This window comes from Triticum urartu, chromosome 6A (genome assembly GCF_056163025.1).
Source record: "Triticum urartu cultivar PI428250 chromosome 6A, HENAU_Tu73, whole genome shotgun sequence".
Taxonomy (NCBI): Eukaryota; Viridiplantae; Streptophyta; class Magnoliopsida; order Poales; family Poaceae; genus Triticum; species Triticum urartu.
The window spans coordinates 501,319,706-501,344,755 of NC_141878.1; the positions used below are offsets into that span (position 1 = coordinate 501,319,706).

General features: G+C 39.7%; 1 protein-coding gene across 1 annotated transcript in view; it reads right to left on the reverse strand.

Moving 5' to 3' along the window:
- The window catches only part of LOC147965893 (uncharacterized), a 37,170-nt gene extending 13,026 nt beyond the window's left edge, over positions 1-24,144 (reverse strand). Inside the window, exon 1 of the mRNA XM_087530649.1 lies at positions 23,007-24,144. Coding sequence (XP_087386775.1) covers positions 23,007-24,144 — 1,138 coding nt within the window. The remainder of the gene's footprint in view (positions 1-23,006) is intronic.
- Between the last annotated feature and the right edge of the window lie 906 nt (positions 24,145-25,050).

Genomic DNA, 25,050 nt, shown 5'->3' on the forward strand with positions numbered 1-25,050 from the left:
CTGAAATTTATTTGAGAATTTTATGAGTTACATAAGTATACGTTTGATCCAGATTACTACAGACTGTTCTGTTTTTGACAGATTCTGTTTTTCATGTGTTGTTTACTTATTTTAATGAATCTATGGCTAGTAAAATAGTTTATAAACCATAGATAAGTTGGAATAAAGTAGGTTTAACACCAATATAAATAAAGAATGAGTTCATTACAGTACCTTGAAGTTGTGATTTGTTTTCTTATACTAACGGAGCTTACGAGTTTTCTGTTAAGTTTTGTGTTGTGAAGTTTTCAAGTTTTGGGTAAAGATTCGATGGACTATGGAATAAGGAGTGGCAAGAGACTAATCTTGGGGATTCCCAAGGCACCCCAAGGTAATATTCAAGGACAACCAAGAGCCTAAGCTTGGGGATGCCCCGGAAGGCATCCCCTCCTTCGTCTTCGTTCATCGGTAACTTTACTTGGAGCTATATTTTTATTCACCACATGATATGTGTTTTGCTTGGAGCATCAATTTATTTTGTTAGGATTTGATTTCTGTTATTTAGAAAAATGTTTTGCATCTTTTATTTCAATAAAAGTGGCATTAATAGTCTTTACTATGCCTATGTTACAAGTATACATGTTGCTGTTTGAAAACAGAAAGTTTACCGCTGTTGCAATAATTCCCTAGAAAAGTCAGAATGTGATAAAATGTTGAAACCTTTTGAATATTAATCTCTGATAAATTTACTACAGTGGGAATTTTCTTTCATAATTTTTGGAGCTAGGGAAGTATGGATGTTGCTGTATTCTTTACAGACTATCCTGTTTAGGCAGATTGCTGTTATATTTTAATTGTTTGCATATGTTTGCTTCTTTAATGATTCTATTTGAGGATAGGACTATTAAATATGCAGAGGCATTTAGTATGAAATGTTGAATAATAATTTTAGTGATTTGCTACAGTAGAGTATGATAAGGTTTTGGCAATGGTTTATACTAACTTATCTCACGAGTCCTTGTTGAGTTTTGTGTGGATGAAGCTTTTGAGATTTAGGGAGACCATGATATGAGAGGAATTAAGGAGACACAAAAGCTCAAGCTTGGGGAGGCCCAAGGAATCCCAAGATAATATTTCAAGAAGTCTCAAGCATCTAAGCTTGGGGATGCCCCGATTGGCATCCCACCTTTCTTCTTCAAGAATTATCGGTTAGTATCGGTTGATCCTAAGTTTTTGCTTCTTCACATGATGTTTGCTATTCTTAGGTGTCATTTTATTTTGCTTTTCTTGCTGTTTGAATAGAGTACCAAGATCTGAAATTATTAAATGTTAGAGAGTCTTCACATGGTTGCATAATTATTCAACTACTCATTGATCTTCACTTATATCTTTCAGAGTAGTTTGTCATTTGCTCTAGTGCTTCACTTATATCTTTTAGAGCATGGTAGTAGTTTTATTTTGAAGAAATAGATGAACTCTCATGCTTCACTTAGATTATTTTGAGAGTCTTAAATAGCATGGTAATTTGCTTAAAATCCTAATATACTAGTATACAAGATTAATAATAAAATTCTCTTATGAGTGTGTTGAATACTATGAGAAGTTTGATACTTGATAATTGTTTTGAGATATGGAGATGGTGATATTAGAGTCATGCTAGTTGAGTAGTTGTGAATTTGAGAGATACTTGTGCTGAAGTTTATGATTCCCCTAGCATGCACATATGGTGAACCGTTATGTGATGAAGTCGGAGCATGATTTATTTATTGATTGTCTTCCTTATGAGTGGCGGTCGGGGATGAGTGATGGTCTTTTCCTACCAATCTATCCCCCTAGGAGCATGCGCGTAATACTTTTCTTTGATAACTTCTAGATTTTTGCAATAAGTATGTGAGTTCTTTATGACTAATGTTGAGTCCATGGATTATACGCACTCTCACCCTTCCACCATTGCTAGCCTCTCTAGTACCGCACAACTTTCGCCGGTACCATAAACCCACCATATACCTTCCTCAAAACAGCCACCATACCTACCTATTATGGCATTTCCATAGCCATTCCGAGATATATTGCCATGCAACTTTCCACCATCCAGTTTATCATGACACATTCATCATTGTCATATTGCTTAGCATGATCATGTAGTTGACATAGTATTTGTGGCAAAGCCACTGTTCATAATTCTTTCATACTTGTCACTCTTGATTCATTGCATATCCCGGTACACCGCCGGAGGCATTCATATAGATTTGTATCTTGTTCTAGTATCGAGTTGTAATCATTGAGTTGTAAATAAATAGAAGTGTGATGATCATCATTCAATAGAGCATTGTCCCCCCAAAAAAGAGAAAGGCCATAAAAAAAGAGAAAGGCCAAATAAAAAAGAAAGGACAAATAAAAAAAGAAAGGACAAATAAAAAAAGAAAGGACAAATAAAAAAATAAAAAAGGGACAATGCTACTATCCTTTTACCACACTTGTGCTTCAAAGTAGCACCATGATCTTCATGATAGAGAGTCTCCTATGATGTCACTTTCATATACTAGTGGGAATCTTTCATTATAGAACTTGGCTTGTATATTCCAATGATGGGCTTCCTCAAAATGCCCTAGGTCTTCGTGATCAAGCGAGTTGGATGCACACCCACTAGTTTCTTTTGTTGAGCTTTCATATACTTATAGCTCTAGTGCATCCGTTGCATGGCAATCCCTACTCACTCACATTGATATCTATTGATGGGCATCTCCATAGCCCGTTGATACGCCTAGTCGATGTGAGACTATCTTCTCCCTTTTTCCTCTCCACAACCACCATTCTATTCCACCTATAGTGCTATGTCCATGGCTCACGCTCATGTATTGCGTGAAGATTGAAAAAGTTTGAGAACATTAAAAGTATGAAACAATTGCTTGGCTTGTCATCAGGGTTGTGCATGACTTAAATATTTTGTGTGGTGAAGATGGAGCATAGCCAGACTATATGATTTTGTAGGGATAACTCTCTTTGGCCATGTTATTTTGAGAAGACATAATTGCTTAGCTAGTATGCTTGAAGTATTATTATTTTTATGTCAATATGAACTTTTGTCTTGAATCTTTCGGATCTGAATATTCATATCACAAGTAAGAAGAATTACATTGAAATTATGCCAACTAGCATTCCACATCAAAAATTATCTTTTTATCATTTACCTACTCGAGGACGAGCAGGAATTAAGCATGGGGATGCTTGATACGTCTCCAACGTATCTATAATTTTTGATTGCTCCATGCTATATTATCTACTGTTTTGGGCAATATTGGGCTTTACTATCCACTTTTATATTATTTTTGAGACTAACCTATTAACCGGAGGCCCAGCCCAGATTTGCCGTTTTATGCCTATTTCAGTGTTTCGAAGAAAAGGAATATCAAACGGAGTCGAAACGGAACGAAATCAACTGGAGAAGTTATTTTTGGAACGAAAGCCACCGGATAGACTTGGACTCCACGTCAGGAGATACGGGAGGTGCTCACGAGGGTGGGGGGCCCCCCCCCAGGGCGCGACCCCTGCCTCGTGGGGCCCCCGTGGCTCCTCCGACGTACTTCCTGCACCCATATATATCGTCGTACCATAAAACTTCCAGAACGGACAATAGATCAAGAGTTCCACCGCCAGAAGCCTCCGTAGCCACCAAAAGCCAATCTAGACCCGTTTCGGCACCCTGCCGGAGGGGGCAATCCCTCTCCGGTGGCCATCTTCATCATCCCGGCGCTCTCCATGACGAGGAGGGAGTAGTTCTCCCTCGGGGCTGAGGGTATGTACCAGTAGCTATGTGTTTGATCTCTCTCTCTCGTGTTCTTGAGGTGATACGATCTTGATGTATCGCGAGCTTTGCTATTATATTTGGATCCTATGATGTTTCTTCCCCCCTCTACTCTCTTGTAATGAATTGAGTTTCCCCTTTGAAGTTATCTTATCGGATTGAGTCTTTAAAGATTTGAGAACACTTGATGTATGTCTTGCCGTGGATATCTGTGGTGACAATGGGATATCACGTGATTCACTTGATGTATGTTTTGGTGACCAACTTGCGGGTTTTGCCCATGAACCTATGCATAGGGGTTGGCACACGTTTTCGTCGTGATTCTCCGGTAGAACTTTGGGGCACTCTTTGAGGTCCTTTGTGTTGGTTGAATAGATGAATCTGAGATTGTGTGACGCATATCGTATAATCATACCCACAGATACTTGAGGTGACATTGGAGTATCTAGGTGACATTAGGGTTTTGGTTGATTTGTGTCTTAAGGTGTTATTCTAGTACGAACTCTAGGGCTGTTTGTGACACTTATAGGAATAGCCCAACGGATTGATTGGAAAGAATAATTTTGAGGTGGTTTCATACCCTACCATAATCTCTTCGTTCGTTCTCCGCTATTAGTGACTTTGGAGTGACTCTTTGTTGCATGTTGAGGGATAGTTTTATGATCCAATTATGTTAGTATTGTTGAGAGGACTTACACTAGTGAAAGTATGAACCCTAGGCCTTGTTTCCTAGCATTGCAATACTATTTACGCTCTTTATCATTCGTTACCTTGCTGTTTTTATAATTTCAGATTACAAATACCTTTATCTACCATCCATATACCACTTGTTTCACCATCTCTTCGCCGAACTAGTGCACCTATATAATTTGCCATTGTATTGGGTGTGTTGGGGACACAAGAGACTCTTTGTTATTTGGTTGCAGGGTTGCTTGAGAGAGACCATCTTCATCCTACGCCTCCTACGGATTGATAAACCTTAGGTCATCCACTTGAGGGAAATTTGCTACTGTCCTACAAACCTCTGCACTTGGAGGCCCAACAACGTCTACAAGAAGAAGGTTGTGTAGTAGACATCAGATACTAGTTCAGTTGCTAAAGATTAGTAACTCGAAACAGGAATTGCAGAATGAACAGAGACTAGTTAAGGGTGAAATGACGATACGTGTTGGAAATGGTTCCAAGAATGATATGATCATCATCGCACACTCCCTATACTTTCGGGATTAGTGTTGAACCTAAATAAATGTTATTTGGTGTTTGCATTAAGCATGAATATGATTTGATCATGTTTATTGCAATACTATTATTCATTTAAAGTCAGAGAATAATTGTTGTTCTGTTTACATGAATAAAACCTTCAATGGTCATACACCCAAGGTGAATAGTTCATTGAATCTCGATCGTAGTGATACACATATGCATAATATTGAAGCCAAAAGATGCAAAGTTAATAATGATAGTGCAACTTATTTGTGGCACTACCATTTAGGTCATATTGGTGTAAAGCGCATGAAGAAAATCCATGCTGATGGGCTTTTGGAATCATTTGATTATGAATCACTTGGTACTTGCGAACCATGCCTTATGGGCAAGATGACTAAAACGTCGTTCTCCGGAACTATGGAGCGAGCAACAGATTTGTTGGAAATCATACATACTGATGTATGAGGTCCAATGAATATTGAGGCTCGCGGCGGGTATCATTATTTTCTCACCTTCATAGATGATTTGAGCAGATATGGGTATATCTACTTAATGAAACATAAGTCTGAAACATTTGAAAAGTTCAAAGAATTTCAGAGTGAAGTGGAAAATCACCGTAACAAGAAAATAAAGTTTCTACGATCTGATCGTGGAGGAGAATATTTGAGTTACGAGCTTGGTCTACATTGAAAACAATGCGGGATAGTTTCGCAACTCACGCCACCCGGAACACCACAACGTAATGGTGTCTCCGAACGTCGTAATCGTACTTTACTAGATATGGTGCAATCTGTGATGTCCCTTACTGATTTACCACTATCGTTTGGGGGTTATGCTTTAGAGACGGCTGCATTCACGTTAAATAAGGCACCATCAAAATCCGTTGAGACAACGCCTTATGAACTATGGTTTGGCAAGAAACCAAAGTTGTCATTTCTTAAAGTTTGGGGCTGCGATGCTTATGTGAAAAAGCTTCAACCTGATAAGCTCGAACCAAATCAGAGAAATGTGTCTTCATAGGATACCCAAAGGAAATTGTTGGGTAAACCTTCTATCACAGATCCGAAGGCAAGACATTCGTTGCTAAGAATGGATCCTTTCTAGAGAAGGAGTTTCTCTCGAAAGAAGTGAGTGGGAGGAAAGTAGAACTTGATGAGGTAACTGTACCTGCTCCCTTATTGGAAAGTAGTTCATCACAGAAATCTGTTTCTGTGAATCCTACACCAATTAGTGAGGAAGCTAATGATGATGATCATGTAACTTCAGATCAAGTTACTACCAAACCTCGTAGGTTAACTAGAGTGAGATCCGCACCAGAGTGGTACGGTAATCCTGTTCTAGAGGTCATGTTAATTGACGATGACGAACCTACAAACTATGAGGAAGTGATGATGAGCCCAGATTCCGTGAAATGGCTTGAGGCCATGAAATCTGAGATGTGATCCATGTATGAGAACAAAGTGTGGACTTTGGTTGACTTGCCCGATGATCGGCAAGCCATAGAAAATAAATGGATCTTCAAGAGGAAGATGGACGCTGATAGTAGTGTTACTATCTACAAAGCTAGACTTGTCGAAAAAGGTTTTGACAAAGTTCAAGGTGTTGACTACGATGAGATTTTCTCACTCGTAGCGATGCTTAAGTCTGTCCGAATCATGTTAGCAAATTGCCACATTTTATGAAATCTTTCAAATGGATGTCAAAACTACATTCCTTAATGGATTTCTTAAAGAAGAGTTGTATATGATGCAACCAGAAGGTTTTGTCGATCCTAAAGGTTCTAACAAAATGTGCAAGCTCCACCAATCCATCTATGGACTGGTGCAAGCATCTCAGAGTTGGAATATACGCTTTGATGAGTTGATCAAAGCATATAGTTTTATACATACTTGTGGTGAAGCCTGTATTTACAAGAAAGTGAGTGGGAGCACTACAACATTTCTGATAAATATATGTGAATGACATATTATTGATCGGAAATAATGTAGAATTTTCTGGAAAGCATAAAGGAGTTTTTGAAAGAAGTTTTTCAAATAAAGACCTCTGTGAAGCTACTTACTTATTGAGCATCAAGATCTATAGATATAGATCAAGACGCTTGATAAGTTTTTTCAATGAGTACATACCTTGACAAGATTTTGAAGTAGTTCAAAATGGAACAGTCAAAGAAAGAGTTCTTACTTGTGTTACAAGGTGTGAAATTGAGTAAGACTCAAAGCCCGACCACGGCAGAAGATAGAAAGAGAATGAAAGTCATTCCCTATGCCTCAGCCATAGTTTCTATAAAGTATGTCATGCTGTGTACCAGATCTATTGTATACCCTACACCGAGTTTAGCAAGGGAGTACAATAGTGATCTAGGAGTAGATCACTGGACAGCGGTCAAAATTATCCTTAGTGGAACAAGGATATGTTTCTCGATTATGGAGGTGACAAAAGGTTCGTCATAAAGGGTTACGTTGATGCAAATTTTGACACTGATCCAGATGACTCTAAGTCTCAATCTAGATACACTTTGAAAGTGGGAGAAATTAGCTAGAGTAGCTCCGTGCATAGCACTGTTGACATAGAAATTTGCAAAATACATACGGATCTAAATGTGGCAGACCCGTAGACTAAACTTCTCTCACAAGCAAAACATGATCACACCTTAGTACTCTTTGGGTGTTAATCACATATCGATGTGAACTAGATTATTGACTCTAGTAAACCCTTTGGGTGTTGGTCACATGCCGATGTGAACTATGGGTGTTAATCACATGGTGATGTGAACTATTGGTGTTAAATCACATGGCGATGTGAACTAGATTATTGACTCTAGTGCAAGTGGGAGACTGAAGGAAATATGCCCTAGAGGCAATAATAAAGTTATTATTTATTTCCTTATTTCATGATAAATTTTTATTATTCATGCTAGAATTGTATTAATCGGAAACATAATACATGTGTGAATACATAGACAAACATAGTGTCACTAGTATGCCTCTACTTGACTAGCTCGTTAATCAAAGATAGTTAAGTTTCCTAACCATAGACATGAGTTGTCATTTGATTAATGGGATCACATCATTAGGAGAATGATGTGATTGACTTGACCCATTCCGTTAGCTTAGAACTTGATCGTTTAGTATGTTGCTATTGCTTTCTTCATGACTTATACATGTTCCTATGACTATGAGATTATGCAACTCCCGTTTACCGGAGGAACACTTTGTGTGCTACCAAACGTCACAACATAACTGGGTGATTATAAAGGTGCTCTACAGGTGTCTCCGAAGGTACACATCACTATAAGCCTTGCAAGTATTGTAACTAATGAGTTAGTTGCGGGATGATGTATTACGGAACGAGTAAAGAGACTTGTCGGTAACGAGATTGAATTAGGTATTGAGATACCGACGATCGAATCTCGGGCAAGTAACATACCGATGACAAAGGGAACAACGTATGTTGTTATGCGATTTGACCGATAAAGATCTTCGTAGAATATGTGGGAGCCAATATGAGCATCTAGGTTCCACTATTTGTTATTGACCGGAGACGTGTCTCGGTCATGACTTGGGCTTCTTATTTTCTTCACTTTGCTTATCCTTAGAGCTTCGGCTCGATGAGCCCCTCAAAAATCTCTTCATCTTTTTCTGAAAATTTCTGAAATTTTTAGTGGCTTAAAATAAAAGTGAACCAAACTCAACAAAATTGATAGCAACTAATCCTACAAGTGCCTAGAGGCTATATCATGCATTAAAACTACTTTTGACCACATAAATTTGACATGCAAGCTCAAGAACAGGGTCACCTAAGCAGCAAAAATTTGCAATAAATAAAGCACTAGAATAAAAACTAATTGGACCAATGGAGGAGTCACATACCTAAGAACAATCCCCCAAAGCAGTTTTGTGAATGGAGCTTTGATCAAGGAGATCGAAAATGGCAGCAACATGAGGTAGAACTCGGGTTTGAGCTGGTGGATGATTTTTTCTGGACGAAGAGAAGTGTGTGGGTGCAAGAATAAGTGGAGGGGACCCACGTGGGGTCCACGAGGCAGGGGGCGCGCCCTCCACTCTCGTGGGCACATGGTGGGTCCCCCTGGTGTGTTCTCAGTGCCAATAATTCTTAAATATTCTAGAAAAACATATTTCATTTGCGGGACATTTGGAGAACTTTTATTTTCGGGGTATTTTTTTATTGCAAGGATAATTCAGAAAAACAGACAGAAAATATTATTGTTTCTTTATTTAAACTAAATAACAGAAAGTAAAAAAAGGTACAGAAAGTTGTGCTTTCTAACTTCATCCATCTCATGCTCATCAAAAGGAATCCACTAACAAGGTTGATCAAGTCTTGTTAATAAACTCCTTTCGAATAACATGAAACTGAAGAATTTTCGAATAACACTAGCTTACCTCAACGGGGATATGCACATCCCCAACAATAAGAATATCATATTTCTTCTTGGCGGTAGGAAGAGGAAATTCAAAGCCTCCAATAGTGATTGTTGGAATTTTTCCAATAGAATTGATACTGTGGACTTGAGGTTGTTTCCTCGGAAAGTGTACCATATGCTCATTACCATTAACATGAATAGTGACATTGCCCTTGTTGCAATCAATAACAGCCCTTGTAGTATTCAAAAAGGGTCTACCAAGGATAATCGACATACTATCGTCCTCGAGAATATCAAGAATAACAAAGTCCATTAAAATAGTAACGTTTGCAACCACAACAGGCACATCCTCACAAATACCAACAGGTATAGCAATTGATTTATCAGCCATTTGCAAAGATATTTCAGTAGGTGTCAAATTATTCAAATCAAGTCTATGATATAAAGAGAGAGGCATAACACTAACATCGGCTCCAAGATCACATAAAGCAATTTTAACATAGTTTCTTTTAATGGATTATGGTATAGTTGGTATTCCTGGATCTCCAAGTTTCTTTGGTATTCCACCCTTAAAAGTGTAATTAGCAAGCATGGTGGAAATTTCAGCTTTCGGTATCTTTCTTTTATTAGTAACAATATCCTTCATGTACTTAGCATAAGGATTCATTTTAAGCATATCATTCAAACACATACGCAAAAAGATAGGTCTAATCATTTCAGCAAAGATCTCAAAATCCTCATCATCCTTTTTCTTGGATGGTTTAGGAGGAAAAGGCATGGGTTTCTGAACCCATGGTTCTCTTTCTTTGCCGTGCTTCCTAGCAACAAAGTCTCTCTTATCATAACGTTGATTCTTTGATTGTGGGTTATCAAGATCAATAGTAGGTTCAATCTCTACATCATTATCATTTCTAGGTTGAGCATCAACATGAACATCATCATTAACATTATCACTAGGTTCATATTCATTACCACATTGTGTTTCAGCATCAGAAATAGAAATATCATTGGGATTCTCAGGTCTGTCAACAACAGGTTCACTAGAAGCATGCAAAGTCCTACCGTTTTTATTTTTCTTCTTCTTAGAAGAACTAGGTGCATCAATATTAGTTTTCTGAGAATCTTGCTCAATTCTCTTAGGATGGCCCTCAGGATACAAAGTTTCCTGAGTCATTTTACCCCCTCTAGTCATAACTCTAACAACATTATCATTTTTCTTATTATTTAATTCATTGAGCAAATCATTTTGAGCCTTAAGTACTTGTTCTACTTGAGTGGTAGCCATCGAAGCATGTTTACTAATAAGTTTAAGTTCACCTTTAACTCTAGACATATAATCACTCAAGTGTTCAAGCATATCAGCATTGCGTTTCAATTGTCTACCAACATAAGCATTGAAGTCTTCTTGTTTAACCATAAAGTCATCAAACTCATCCAAGCATTGGCTAGCAAACTTAGAAGATGGGATTTCACATTTATCAAATCTATAGAGAAAATTTACCTTTACTACCTGTGTTGGGTTATCAAGACCATGTATCTCTTCAATAGGTGGTAAATTCTTAACATCTTCAGCTTTAATACCCTTTTCTTTCATAGATTTCTTTGCCTCTTGCATATCTTCAGGACTGAGAAATAGAATACCCCTTTTCTTCGGAGTTGGCTTAGGAGTTGGTTCAGGAAGTGTCCAATCATTTTCATTACTCAACATATTATTCAATAGCAATTCAGCTTGATCAACTGTTCTTTCCCTGAAAACACAACCAGCACAACTATCCAAGTGGTCTCTGGAAGCATCAGTTAGTCCATTATAAAAGATATCAAGTATTTCATTTTTCTTGAGAGGATGATCAGGCAAAGCATTAAGTAATTGGATAAGCCTCCCCCAAGCTTGTGGGAGACTCTCTTCTTCACTTTGCACAAAATTATATATTTCCCTTAAGGCAGCTTGTTTCTTATGAGCGGGAAAATATTTAGCAGAGAAGTAATAAATCATATCCTGGGGGCTACGCGCACAACCAGGATCAAGAGAATTAAACCATGTTTTAGCATCACCCTTTAATGAGAACGGAAATAACTTAAGGATAAAGTAATAGCGAGTTTTCTCATCATGAGTAAACAGGGTGGCTATATCATTTAATTTAGTAAGATGTGCCACAACAGTTTCAGATTCATAGCCATAAAAAGGATCAGATTCAACCAAAGTAATTAACTCAGGATCGACAGAGAAATCATAATCCTTATCGGAAATAAAGATAGGTGAAGTAGCAAAAGCAGGGTCGTATTTCATTCTAGCATTCAAAGACTTTTCTTTAAGCTTAGCTAATAATTTCTTAAGATCAGATCTATCATTGCAAGCTAAGAAGTCTCTAGCAGTTTCTTCATCCATAACATAACCCTCAGGCACAACATGCAATTCATATCTAGGGGGAGAATCTTCATCATCACTTTCATCAATATTATCAGTTTCAATAATTTCATTCTCTCTAACCCTAGCAAGTTGTTCATCAAGAAATTCACCTAATGGCACAGTATTATCAAGCATAGAAGTAGTTTCATCATAAGCATCATGCAAAGCAGAAGTGGCATCATCAATAACATGCGACATATCAGAATGAATAGCAGGTGTAGGTGTCGCAAGTTTACTCAAAACAGAAGGTGAATCAAGTGCAAAGTGATAACCCACAAGTATAGGGGATCACAACAATTTTCGAGGGTAGAGTATTCAACCCAAATTTATTGATTCAACACAAGGGGAGCCAAAGAATATTCTCAAGTATTAGCAGCTGAGTTGTTAATTCAACCACACCTGGAAACTTAATATCTGCAACAAGGTATTTAGTAGCAAAGTAATATGATAGTAGTGGTAACGATAGCAAAAGTAATAGTAGCAAAAGTAATGTTTTTGGTATTTTGTAGTGATGATAACAATAGCAACGGAAAAGTAAATAAGCGAAGAACAATATATGGAAAGCTCGTAGGCAATGGATCGGTGATAGAGAATTATGCCGGATGCGGTTCATCATGTAACAGTCATAACCTAGGGTGACACAGAACTAGCTCCAATTCATCAATGTAATGTAGGCATGTATTTCGAATATAGTCATACGTGCTTATGGAAAAGAACTTGCATGACATCTTTTGTCCAAACCTCCCGTGGCAGCGGGGTCCTAGCGGAAACTAAGGGATATTAAGGCCTCCTTTTAATAGAGTACCGGACCAAAGCATTAACACATAGTGAATACATGAACTCCTCAAACTACGGTCATCACCGGAAGTGGTCCCGATTATTGTCACTTCAGGGTTGCCAGATCATAACACATAGTAGGTGACTATAGACTTGTAAGATAGGATCAAGAACTCACATATATTCATGAAAACATAATAGGTTCAGATCTGAAATCATGGCACTCGGGCCCTAGTGACAAGCATTAAGCATAACAAAGTCATAGCAACATCAATCTCAGAACATAGTGGATACTGGGGATCAAACCCTAACAAAACTAACTCGATTACATGATAAATCTCATCCAACCCATCACCGTCCAGCAAGCCTACGATGGAATTACTCACGCACGGCGGTGAGCATCATGAAATTGGTGATGGAGGATGGTTAATGATGACGATGGCGACGGATTCCCCTCTCCTGAGCCCCGAACGGACTCCAGATCAGCCCTCCTGAGAGATTTTAGGGCTTGGCGGCGGCTCTGTATCGTAAAACGCGATGAATCTTTCTCTCTAATTTTTTTCTCTCCGAACACGAATATATAGAGTTGGAGTTGAGGTCGGAGGAGCTCCAAGGGGCCCACGAGGTAGGGGGGCGCGCCCCCACCCTCATGGCTAGGGTGTGGGCCCCCTGGTCTTGATCTTTTGCCAATATTTTTTTATTATTTCCAAAAATAATCTCTATGAAGTTTCAGGTCATTCTGAGAACTTTTGTTTCTGCACATAAATAACACCATGGCAATTCTGCTGAAAACAGCGTCAGTCCGGGTTAGTTCCATTCAAATCATGCAAGTTAGAGTCCAAAACAAGGGCAAAAGTGTTTGGAAAAGTAGATACGACGGAGACGTATCACAGAGCTAGATGGCAGTTCCTTACCTCCCCTCGTAGTTGAGGGGAAAATCTTGGTTGTTTTATCTTTCGAGTTCTTCATAGTGATCAGCAGATATAAATCCAAAGTGACTCAAAGAATAGAGCTATACTCCCCGGCAACGGCGCCAGAAAATAGTCTTGATAACCCACAAGTATAGGGGATCGTAACAGTTTTTGAGGGTAGAGTATTCAACCCAAATTTATTGATTCGACACAAGGGGAGCCAAAGAATATTCTCAAGTATTAGCAGTTGAGTTGTCAATTCAACCACACCTAGAAACTTAATATCTGCAGCAAAGTATTTAGTAGCAAAGTAATATGATAGAAGTGGTAACGGTGGCAAAAGTAACGGTAGCAGTTTGGTTTTATAGTGATTGTAACAGTAGCAACAGAAAAATAAATAAGCGAAGATCAATATGTGAAAAGCTCGTAGGCAATGGATCAGTGATGGATAATTATGTCGGATGCGATTCCTCATGCAATAATTATAACATAGGGTGACACAGAACTAGCTCCAGTTCATCAATGTAATGTAGGCATGTATTCCGAATATAGTCATACGTGCTTATGGAAAAGAACTTGCATGACAGATACGTCTCCAATGTATCTATAATTTTTGATTGCTCCATGCTATTATATTATATATTTTGGATGTTAATGGGCTTTATTTCACACTTTTATATCATTTTGGGACTAACCTACTAACCGGAGGCCCAGCCCAAATTGCTGTTTTTTTTGCCTATTTTAGGGTTTCGACGAAAAGGAATATCAAACGGAGTCCAAACGGAATGAAACCTTCGGGAACGTGATTTTCTCAACAAACGTGATCCAGGAGACTTGGAGTGTGCGTCAAGAAACAGTCGAGGAGGGCACGAGGCAGGGGGCGCCCACCCTCTTGGGCCCCTCGTTGCTCCACCGACGTACTTCTTCCTCCTATATATATCCACATACCCCCCAAACATCCAGGAGCGCCACAAAAACCTAATTCCACCGCCGCAACCTTCTGTACCCGAGAGATCCCATCTTGGGGCCTTTTCCGGAGATCCACCAGAGGGGGCATTGATCACGGAGGGCCTTTACATCAACTCCATGGCCTCTCCGGTGATGTGTGAGTAGTTTACTTCAGACCTTTGGGTCCATAGTTATTAGCTAGATGGCTTCTTCTCTCTCTTTGGATCTCAATACAAAGTTCTCCTCGGTCTTCTTGGAGATCTATTTGATGTAATCTTCTTTTGCGGTGTCTTTGTCGAGATCCGATGAATTGTGGGTTTATGATCCAGATTATCTATGAGCAATATTTGATTCTCCTCTGAATTCTTTTATGTATGATTGGTTTATCTTTGTAAGTCTCTTCGAATTATCAGTTTGGTTTGGCCTACTAGATTGATCTTTCTTGCAATGGGAGAAGTGCTTAGCTTTGGGTTCAATCTTGCGGTGCTCGATCCCAGTGACAGAAAGGGAACCGACACGTATTTTATTGTTGCCATCGAGGATAAAAAGATGGGGTTTATATCATATTGCATGAGTTTATTCCTCTACATCATGTCATCTTACTTAAAACATTACTCTGTTCTTATGAACTTATATTCTAGATGCATGCTGGATAGCGGTCGATGTGTGGAGTAATAGTAGTAGATGCAGAATTGTTTAGGTCTACTTGTCACGGACGTGATGCCTATATACATGATCATACCTAGATATTCTCATAACTATGCTCAATTCTATCAATTGCTCGACAATAATTCGTTTACCCACCGTAATACTTATGCTCTTGAGAGAAGCCACTAGTGAAACCTATGGCCCCCGGGCCTATCTTCCATCATATTAATCTTCCAATACTTAGTTATTTCTATTGCCGCTTATTTTACTTTGCATCTTTATTTCTCTTTATCATAAAAATACCAAAAATATTATCTTATCATATCTATCAGATCTCACTCTCGTAAGTGACCGTGAAGGGATTGACAACCCCTTTATCTTGTTGGTTGCGAGGTTCTTATTTGTTTGTGTAGGTGCGTGGGACTTGAGCGTGATCTCCTACTGGATTGATACCTTGGTTCTCAAAAACTGAGGGAAATACTTACGCTACTTTACTACATCACCCTTTCCTCTTCAAGGGAAAACCAACGCAGTGCTCAAGAGGTAGCAAGAAGGATTTCTGGCACCGTTGCCGGGGAGATTCGCGACAAGTCAAGACATACCAAGTACCCATCACAAACTCTTATCCCTCGCATTACATTATTTGCTATTTGCCTCTCGTTTCCCTCTCCCCTACTTCACCCTTGCCGTTTTATTCGCCCTCTCTTCTCAGTTCCCCTTCTCTTTTTGTTGGGAGGAATTACTATTAAGAAACCTATGGGAAGAATTAATGATGTTCTTATTGTTGAAAATAGGAACTATGTGCCCATAGATTTCATTGTTCTTGACATAGATTGCAATCCTTCATGTCCTATTATTCTTGGTAGACCTTTCCTTAGAACGATTGGTGCAATTATTGATATGAAGGAAGGGAATATTAAATTCCAATTTCAATTAAGGAAAGGCATGTAACACTTCACTAGAAATTAAATTAAATTACCATATGAATCTATTATGAGAGCTACTTATGGATTGCCTCCCAAAGATGGCAATACCTAGATCTGTCCTTGCTTTTTTGCCTAGCTAGGGGCGTTAAACGATAGCGCTTGTTGGGAGGCAACCCAATTTTATTTTTATTTATTGCTTTTTCTCCTGTTTAGTAATAAATAATTTATCTAGACTCTGTTTTGGTTGTGTTTTTTTGTTTAATTAGTGTTTGTGCCAAGTAGAACCGTTGGGAAGACTTGGGGAAAGTCTTTTTGATCTTGCTGTAAAAAACAGAAACTTTAGCGCTCACGAGAATTGCTGCCATTTTTATTTGGAAAGTGATATTTAGTTAATTATTTTTTAATATGATTAATAGATAAATTCCTCACGTCCAGCAATTTATTTTAGAATTTTTGGGGTTCCAGAAGTCTGCGTTAGCTACAGATTACTACAGATTGTTCTGTTTTTGACAGATTCTGTTTTCCGTGTGTTGTTTGCTTATTTTGATGAATCTATGGCTAGTAAAAGAGTTTATAAACCATAGAGAAATTGGAATACAGTAGGTTTAACATAAATATAAATCAAGAATGAGTTCATTACAGTACCTTGAAGTGGTGTTTTGTTTTCTTTCGCTAACGGAGCTCACGAGATTTACTACTTTGAGTTTTGTGTTGTGAAGTTTTCAAGTTTTGGGTAAAGATTTGATGGATTATGGAACAAGGAGTGGCAAGAGCCTAAGCTTGGGGATTCCCATGGCACCCCAAGGTAAAATTCAAGGACACTAAAAAGACTAAGCTTGGGGATGCCCCGGAAGGCATCCCCTCGTTCGTCTTCGTCCATCAGTAACTTTACTTGGAGCTATATTTTTATTCACCCCATGATATGTGTTTTGCTTGGAGCGTCTTGTATGAGTTGAGTATTTGCTTTTTAGTCTACCACAATCATCCTTGCTGTACACACCTTTTGAGAGAGACTCACATGATTTTAAATTTATTAGAATACTCTATGTGCTTCACTTATATCTTTTGAGCTATATAGTTTTTGCTCTAGTGCTTCACTTATATCTTTTAGAGCACGGCAGTGGTTTTATTTTATAGAAATAATTGATCTCTCATGCTTCACTTATATTATTTTGAGAGTCCTTTAGAGCAACATGGTAATAATAAAAACTTTCATACAAGTGCATTGAATACTATGAGAAGTTTGATACTTGATAATTGTTTTGAGATATGGAGATGGTGATATTAGAGTCATGCTAGTTGAGTAGTTGTGAATTTGAGAAATACTTGTGTTGAAGTTTGTGATTCCCGTAGCATGCACGTATGGTGAACCGTTATGTGATGAAGTCGGAGCATGATTTATTTATTGATTGTCTTCCTTACGAGTGGCGGTCGGGGACGAGCGATGGTCTTTTCGTACCAATCTATCCCCCTAGGAGCATGCGCGTAATACTTTGCTTTGATAACTTGTAGATTTTTGCAATAAGTATGTGATTTCTTTATGACTAATGTTGAGTCCATGGATTATACGCACTCTCACCCTTCCACCATTGCTAGCCTCTCTAGTATCGCGCAACTTTCACCGGTATCATACACCCACCATATACCTTCCTCAAAATAGCCACCATACCTACCTATTATGGCATTTGCATAGCCATTCCAAGATATATTGCCATGCAACGTTCCATCGTTTCGTTATTATGACACGCTTCATCATTGTCATATTGCTTGAATGATCATGTAGTTGACATCGTATTTGTGGCAAAGCCACCGTTCATAATTCTTTCATACATGTCACTCATGCATCATTGCACATCCCGGTACACCGCCAGAGGCATTCACATAGAGTCATATCTTGTTCTAAGTATCGAGTTGTAATTCTAGAGTTGTCAGTAAATAAAGTGTGATGATCATCATTATTAGAACATTGTCCCAAGTGAGGAAAGGATGATGGAGACTATGATTCCCCCACAAGTCGGGATGAGACTCCGGACGAAAAAAAGAAAGAGAAAAGAGGCCAAAAAAAGAAGGCCCAAAGAAAAAAAGAGGAAAATGAGAGAAAAAGAGAGAAGGGACAATGCTACTATCTTTTTTCCACACTTGTGCTTCAAAGTAGCACCATGATCTTCATGATAGAGAGTCTCCTATGATATCACTTTCATATACTAGTGGGAAGTTTTCATTATAGAACTTGGCTTGTATATTCCAATGATGGGCTTCCTCAAATTGCCCTAGGTCTTCATGAGCAAGCAAGTTGGATGCACACCCACTTAGTTTCTTTTGTTGAGCTTTCATACACTTATAGCTCTAGTGCATCCGTTGCATGGCAATCCCTACTCACTCACATTGATATCTATTAATGGGCATCTCCATAGCCCGTTGATACGCCTAGTTGATGTGAGACTATCTTCTCCTTTTTGTCTTCTCCACAACCACCATTCTATTCCACCATATAGTGCTATATCCATGGCTCACGCTCATATATTGCGTGAAGATTGAAAAAGTTTGAGAACATCAAAAGTATGAAACAATTGCTTGGCTTGTCATCAGGGTTGTGCATGATTTAAATATTTTGTGTGGTGAAGATAGAGCATAGCTAGACTATATGATTTTGTAGGGATAACTTTCTTTGGCCATGTTATTTTGAGAAGACACAATTGCTTAGTTAGTATGCTTGAAGTATTGTTATTTTTATGTCAATATTAAACTTTTGTCTTGAATCTTATGCATGTGAACATTCATGCCACAATAAAGAAAAATTACATTGAGAAATATGTTAGAAAGCATTCCACATCAAAAATTCTTCTTTTATCATTTACCTACTCGAGGACGAGCAGGAATTAAGCTTGGGGATGCTTGATACGTCTCCAACGTATCTATAATTTTTGATTGCTCCATGCTATTATATTATCTATTTTGGATGTTAATGGGCTTTATTTTACACTTTTATATCATTTTTGGGACTAACCTACTAACCGGAGGCCCAGCCCAAATTGCTGTTTTTTGCCTATTTTAGGGTTTCGACGAAAAGGAATATCAAACGGAGTCCAAACGGAATGAAACCTTTGGGAACGTGCTTTTCTCAACAAACATGATCCAGGAGACTTGGAGTGTGCGTCAAGAAACGATCGAGGAGGGCACGAGGGAGGGGGGCGCGCCCTCCACCCTCGTGGGCCCCTCGTTTCTCCACCGACGTACTTCTTCCTCCTATATATATATATATATCCACATACCCCCAAACATCCAGGAGCGCCACGAAAACCTAATTCCACCGCCGCAACCTTCTGTACCCGAGAGATCCCATCTTGGGGCCTTTTCCAGAGCTCCACCGGAGGGGGCATTGATCACGGAGGGCCTCTACATCAACTCCATGGCCTCTCCGGTGATGTGTGAGTAGTTTAGTTCAGACCTTCGGGTCCATAGTTATTAGCTAGATGGATTCTTCTCTCTCTTTGGATCTCAATACAAAGTTCTCCTCGATCTTCTTGGAGATCTATTCGATGTAATCTTATTTTGCGATGTGTTTGTCGAGATCCGATGAATTGTGGGTTTATGATCCAGATTATCTATGAACAATATTTGATTCTCCTCTAAATTCTTTTATGTATGATTGGTTTATCTTTGCAAGTCTCTTCGAATTATCAGTTTGGTTTGGCCTACTAGATTGATCTTTCTTGCAATGGGAGAAGTGCTTAGCTTTGGGTTCAATCTTGCGGTGCTCGATCCCAGTGACAGAAAGGGAACCGACACGTATTGTATTGTCGCCATCGAGGATAAAAAGATGGGGTTTATATCATATTGCATGAGTTTATCCCTCTACATCATGTCATCTTACTTAAAGCATTACTCTGTTCTTATGAACTTAATACTCTAGATGCATGCTGGATAGCGGTCGATGTGTGGAGTAGTAGTAGTAGTAGTAGTAGATGCAGAATCATTTCGGTCTACTTGTCACGGACGTGATGCCTATATACATGATCATACCTAGATATTCTCATAACTATGCTCAATTCTATCAATTGCTCGACAGTAATTCGCTTACCCACCGTAATACTTATGCTCTTGAGAGAAGCCACTAGTGAAACCTATGGCCCCGGGTCTATCTTCCATCATATTAATCTTCCAATACTTAGTTATTTCTATTGTTGTTTATTTTACTTTGCATCTTTATTTCTCTTTATCATAAAAATACCAAAAATATTATCTTATCATATCTATCAGATCTCACTCTCGTAAGTGACTGTGAAGGGATTGACAAGCCCTTTATCGCGTTGGTTGCGAGGTTCTTATTTGTTTGTGTAGGTGCATGGGACTTGAGCATGATCTCCTACTGGATTGATACCTTGGTTCTCAAAAATTGAGGGAAATACTTACGCTACTTTACTGCATCACCCTTTCCTCTTCAAGGGAAAACCAACGCAGTGCTCAAGAGGTAGCAATGACATCTTTTGTCCTACCCTCCCGTGGTAGCGGGGTCCTATTGGAAACTAAGGGATATTAAGGCCTCCTTTTAATAGAGTACCGGACCAAAGCATAAACACTTAGTGAATACATGAACTCCTCAAACTACGGTCATCACCGGTAAGTATCCCGATTATTGTCACTTCGGGGTTAACGAATCATAACACATAATAGGTGACTATAGACTTGCAAGATAGGATCAAGAACTCACATATATTCACGAAAACATAATAGGTTCAGATCTGAAATCATGGCACTCAGGCCCTAGTGACAAGCATTAAGCATAGCAAACTCATAGCAACATCAATCTCAGAATCAAATGTTTATGGAGATTTTTCTATATGCCTCCTGGAGTTTGTGGAAAGAACGTAATAACAAGCACTTTAGGAGAATTGACCCCACGATTGGCTTTTGGGCAAGGAGATTCAAAGAAGACCTCTCTCTACTCATACATAGAGCTAAAGAGAAACACAAGCAGTTCCTCTCAACTTCTATCCAGACCTTTGTCGTCCCATAGTCTACTACTTAATTAGGCTACCTACATATACCCTTATTTTTATCATGGCTATGGATGTAAGGTTATGACCTTGTACAAAACTTTTTGATACTTTAATTCAATATATACAGTAGGAGCCTCTCCTACTGTTTCATGTGTCAAAAAAAACATCAATCTCAGAACATAATGGATACTAGGGATCAAACCCTAACAAAACTAACTCGATTACATGATAAATCTCATCCAACCCATCACCGTCCAGCAAGCCTATGATGGAATTACTCACGCACGGCGGTGAGCCTCATGAAATTGGTGATGGAGGAAGGTTGATGATGACGATGGCGATGGATTCCCTTCTCCGGAGCCCCGAACGGACTCCAGATCAGCCCTCCCGAGAGAGATTAGGGCTTGGCGGCGGCTCCGTATCGTAAAACGCAATGAATCCTTCTCTCTTATTTTTTTCTCCCCGAACGTGAATATATGGAGTTGGAGTTGAGGTTGATGGAGCACCAGGGGGCCCATGAGGCAGGGGGCGCGCCCCCACCCTCGTGGACAAGGTGTGGGCCCCCTGGCCTTGATTCTTTCGCCAGTATTTTATATATATTCCAAAAATATTCTCCGTTGGTTTTTAGGTCATTCCAAGAACTTTTATTTCTCCACAAAAATAATACCATGGCAATTCTGCTAAAAATAACGTTAGTCCGGGTTAGTTCCATTCAAATCATGCAAGTTAGAGTCCAAAACAAGGGCAAAAGTGTTTGGAAAAGTAGATACGTTGGAGACGTATCACCTGCCTCCACCTGTCCGATCCCTTGCCAGTGCTCCATCCCATAAGAGCCAGTTTCCCCACTCACATTTGTTAATATCATGAATGCCATCGCCACATTCCTCAATAACATGACCCATCCAACCGCAAACAAAGCAAAACTCCGGTAGTTTTCACATTGGACCGGATATCTCTTCCTTTCCCTCAAAGTGATAGACACAAATCTCACCAGAGGTTTTGATATAGGGTGGAACCCTAAGTGGAGATCTTTCACGAATTGGAGGGGGAATACCCAAGAACAAGATGAACACAAGAGGGAAAAACAAGAGGAACACTCAAGAACAAGTCCAATCACACATCCACTAGACAATCAAACACACAAGATCCACAAGGTACATGAACAATCAAAGGGAAATAAGATACATGGTAGAGTTCATCCCAAATCCTATGAAGGATATGAGGGCTTGATGATCTAGGTAGATCCTTCCCTCAAGGGGGTCTTGAATCCACTAGGGATCTTCTCCAATGGAGGCCTTGGACCCCAATGGAGTGTCTCTCTCTCAAGAGAAATCCCACAAGGGGAGGTACATGAGCTAAGCTCTAATATCTAGATCTATTCTTAGCTTAGTCAAGAAGGAGGAGATGAAGGAGTATATATAGATCCAAGGGATGAAGGGGTAAGCAGGGGCGAAATGGGGATTACATGGGCAAAGCCCGCAGCAACACACAGGGGGGCCCGTGCGCACGGGGTAAGTGGAGCCCATGCGCACGGGGTATCCAGAGACCTGACGCAAGGGCCCGTGGACACGGGGGTCCCGTGGGCACGGTACACGCCTGTGCGCACGGGGGCTTTAGGACCGCCAGCCTGGGAGGCCCGTGGGCACGGGGTCGGAGGGGCCCGTGCGCACGGGGTTGCCTGGGAGCCGCTGCCTTCTTCTTGGCGCTTCCTTCTCCGCTTCCAGGCTTCCCTCTTGGATGGTGTAGATGTTCTCTTCTTCTTGGACTCCTCCTCGATGAATGTGTAGCTCCGCTCACACCTATGTATGCATACGAGAGAGGGGTCAAGTTGTATACCATCCTCGAGAGGTACAAGTGTACACGTGTAAAGGAGATGATTCACCTTTGTATGTATGAAGTAGATGTGGCACGTGTCACTTGCCAAATGGACTCTTGACATGGTGATATCCATAGGATGCTCTGCATCATCCCCTCCCCTTGGGAAAGATCCGACCTCGGATCGAAATCCAAATCACCATGGGAAAGAGATGATGTTGCCGTGTAGTAGTGGATGATCACCAAGCATTCATCATCTTGTAGTTCCAAATGGGCACTCTCCGATGCCGTACCATCTTGTAATTCCTTCAAAAGGAGCAAAGATAACAAGCACTTGGAAAAACAAATGTGGTTGGCGTAAGAGCAAAACCAAGCATTCAAGAGGTGATTCACCCAACAAGTGTTGTCATCAAGCATAGCATATGGTTTGACAAAGAAGTGTGGCATGGCATTTAAGCATATAAGGTGAGAACAATCAAGGAAATCATGGAAACAAGTATGCAAATGGGAGGTAAAGATGCTAATATGTGTGACAAGTGAACAAGCATCAACCTCAAGATCATAGCAAGAATGCGCAATGTGCTCAACAAAAGGTCTATGGTAGGCATAGGAATCATTCACAACACCAAGTAGAATGAGGTGTCTAAACACATGGGTCAAGTGCAAGACAATCCAAGCATAATGTGCATGGGGTGTAGTGAATATAGTGTGGCACTCAACACAAAAGAAAAAGCAAGTGTTCATCATGTGTGAGGCAATCAAGGCAAGCATGTAGCAATCAATGGGACATGGCATATGTGAAGTGATGACATTGTTGCAACCAAACATGTGATAGGAGCAAGTAATCCAAGAATTGGATGCAACACACAAGGCATATATATCATGATGCATGGAATTGTGAAAATGATAAGAGGAAGCAAGATCTCTAACATGTGCGCAAGCAAGGGGTCCAAGATGACAAATAAGTCGCATGGTGCAAGCAACACAAGTAGTATGATCCACAATGTGCATGCTCATGGTTTGGGGGTTCTCAAAAGAGAAGTATATCACCTTGAAAGCATGTTCTTGTGCGTCCTCCACAATGCCTAAGTACAAGCAAGTGCGATGTAGAATCATCGTGGTAGAAGGTGGTTCGCTTTCAAGAGCTCGGATTGTCAACTCACGTGACATGGAAGTTGACATGAAGTCCAAGTATCCTACACATGCACACAACAAAAGAAAGAACGTATGTGCATGGTAGATAAACACATCATCCATCATGATGGTTCTATTCTCTCGCACATAACCATTAGAAGCACAAGTGCGTGAAGAATATGATGCAACAATGGCAATATTCATGGCACTAGGTATATGGTGCAAAGAGGTAAGACAAGCATGCTTCATAAGGAATATGTCAAAATCTCCAAATATATGTGAGAATGCTATGGGGGCAAACTCATTATCAAGACTAAAGGCATAATTGCACTCAATACATGGCAAATCATCTAGCATGAGAGAGGCAACATATGGAGAGATATGACAAGAAGCAATAACAATCATGTGATAAGCATGTAGATGGTTGTCATCAACCGCATGAAGTGAGCAAGTATGAATCGTTGGTGATGCAACAAATCAAGAAATCATAGGAATCAAGTCATGCAAGCTAGTAGTGCGAAGATGCAACATACTAGAGGAAATCATAGCAATCATGTCATGTGAGCAAATAAGAGGCATAGACAATTCATATGACATGTCGCAAGCACGAACACATAGCAAGATCGTAGTATCATCATAGGTATGGGTCACAAATGGAACATGGAAATAACAAGCAATGTCTCCACCAAGCTTGAAAATACACATATAAGTAGTAGAAACAATCATCATGTGTAATGCAAAGCATGGGTCACAAATGCATGGCAAAGGTATAGGAATAAGCATATCATGCAAAGTGAACATGGCAAGATGGGCATAGAGTATGTAATGGACAATAACCCATAACCATGTGAGGGCCGTGTAGAAGAGATGCACGAAGGCTTTGCGTGAAGAGAGCGGTGGTAAAGGAAATCCATGGGAGCCCAAGTCATCATTGCTCTCTAGAGCTCGTTTTGTCAACTCATGGGATTGTGAGGTTGACAAGTATTCATGGGTACCTACACAAAAGAGACACAAACGAAAGAACGTGTGTGCGTGGTAAATGTACACATCATCCATCATGATGTGTATGTGCATGTGTGAGTTAGCACAAGATATGCAATGCTCGAAGAA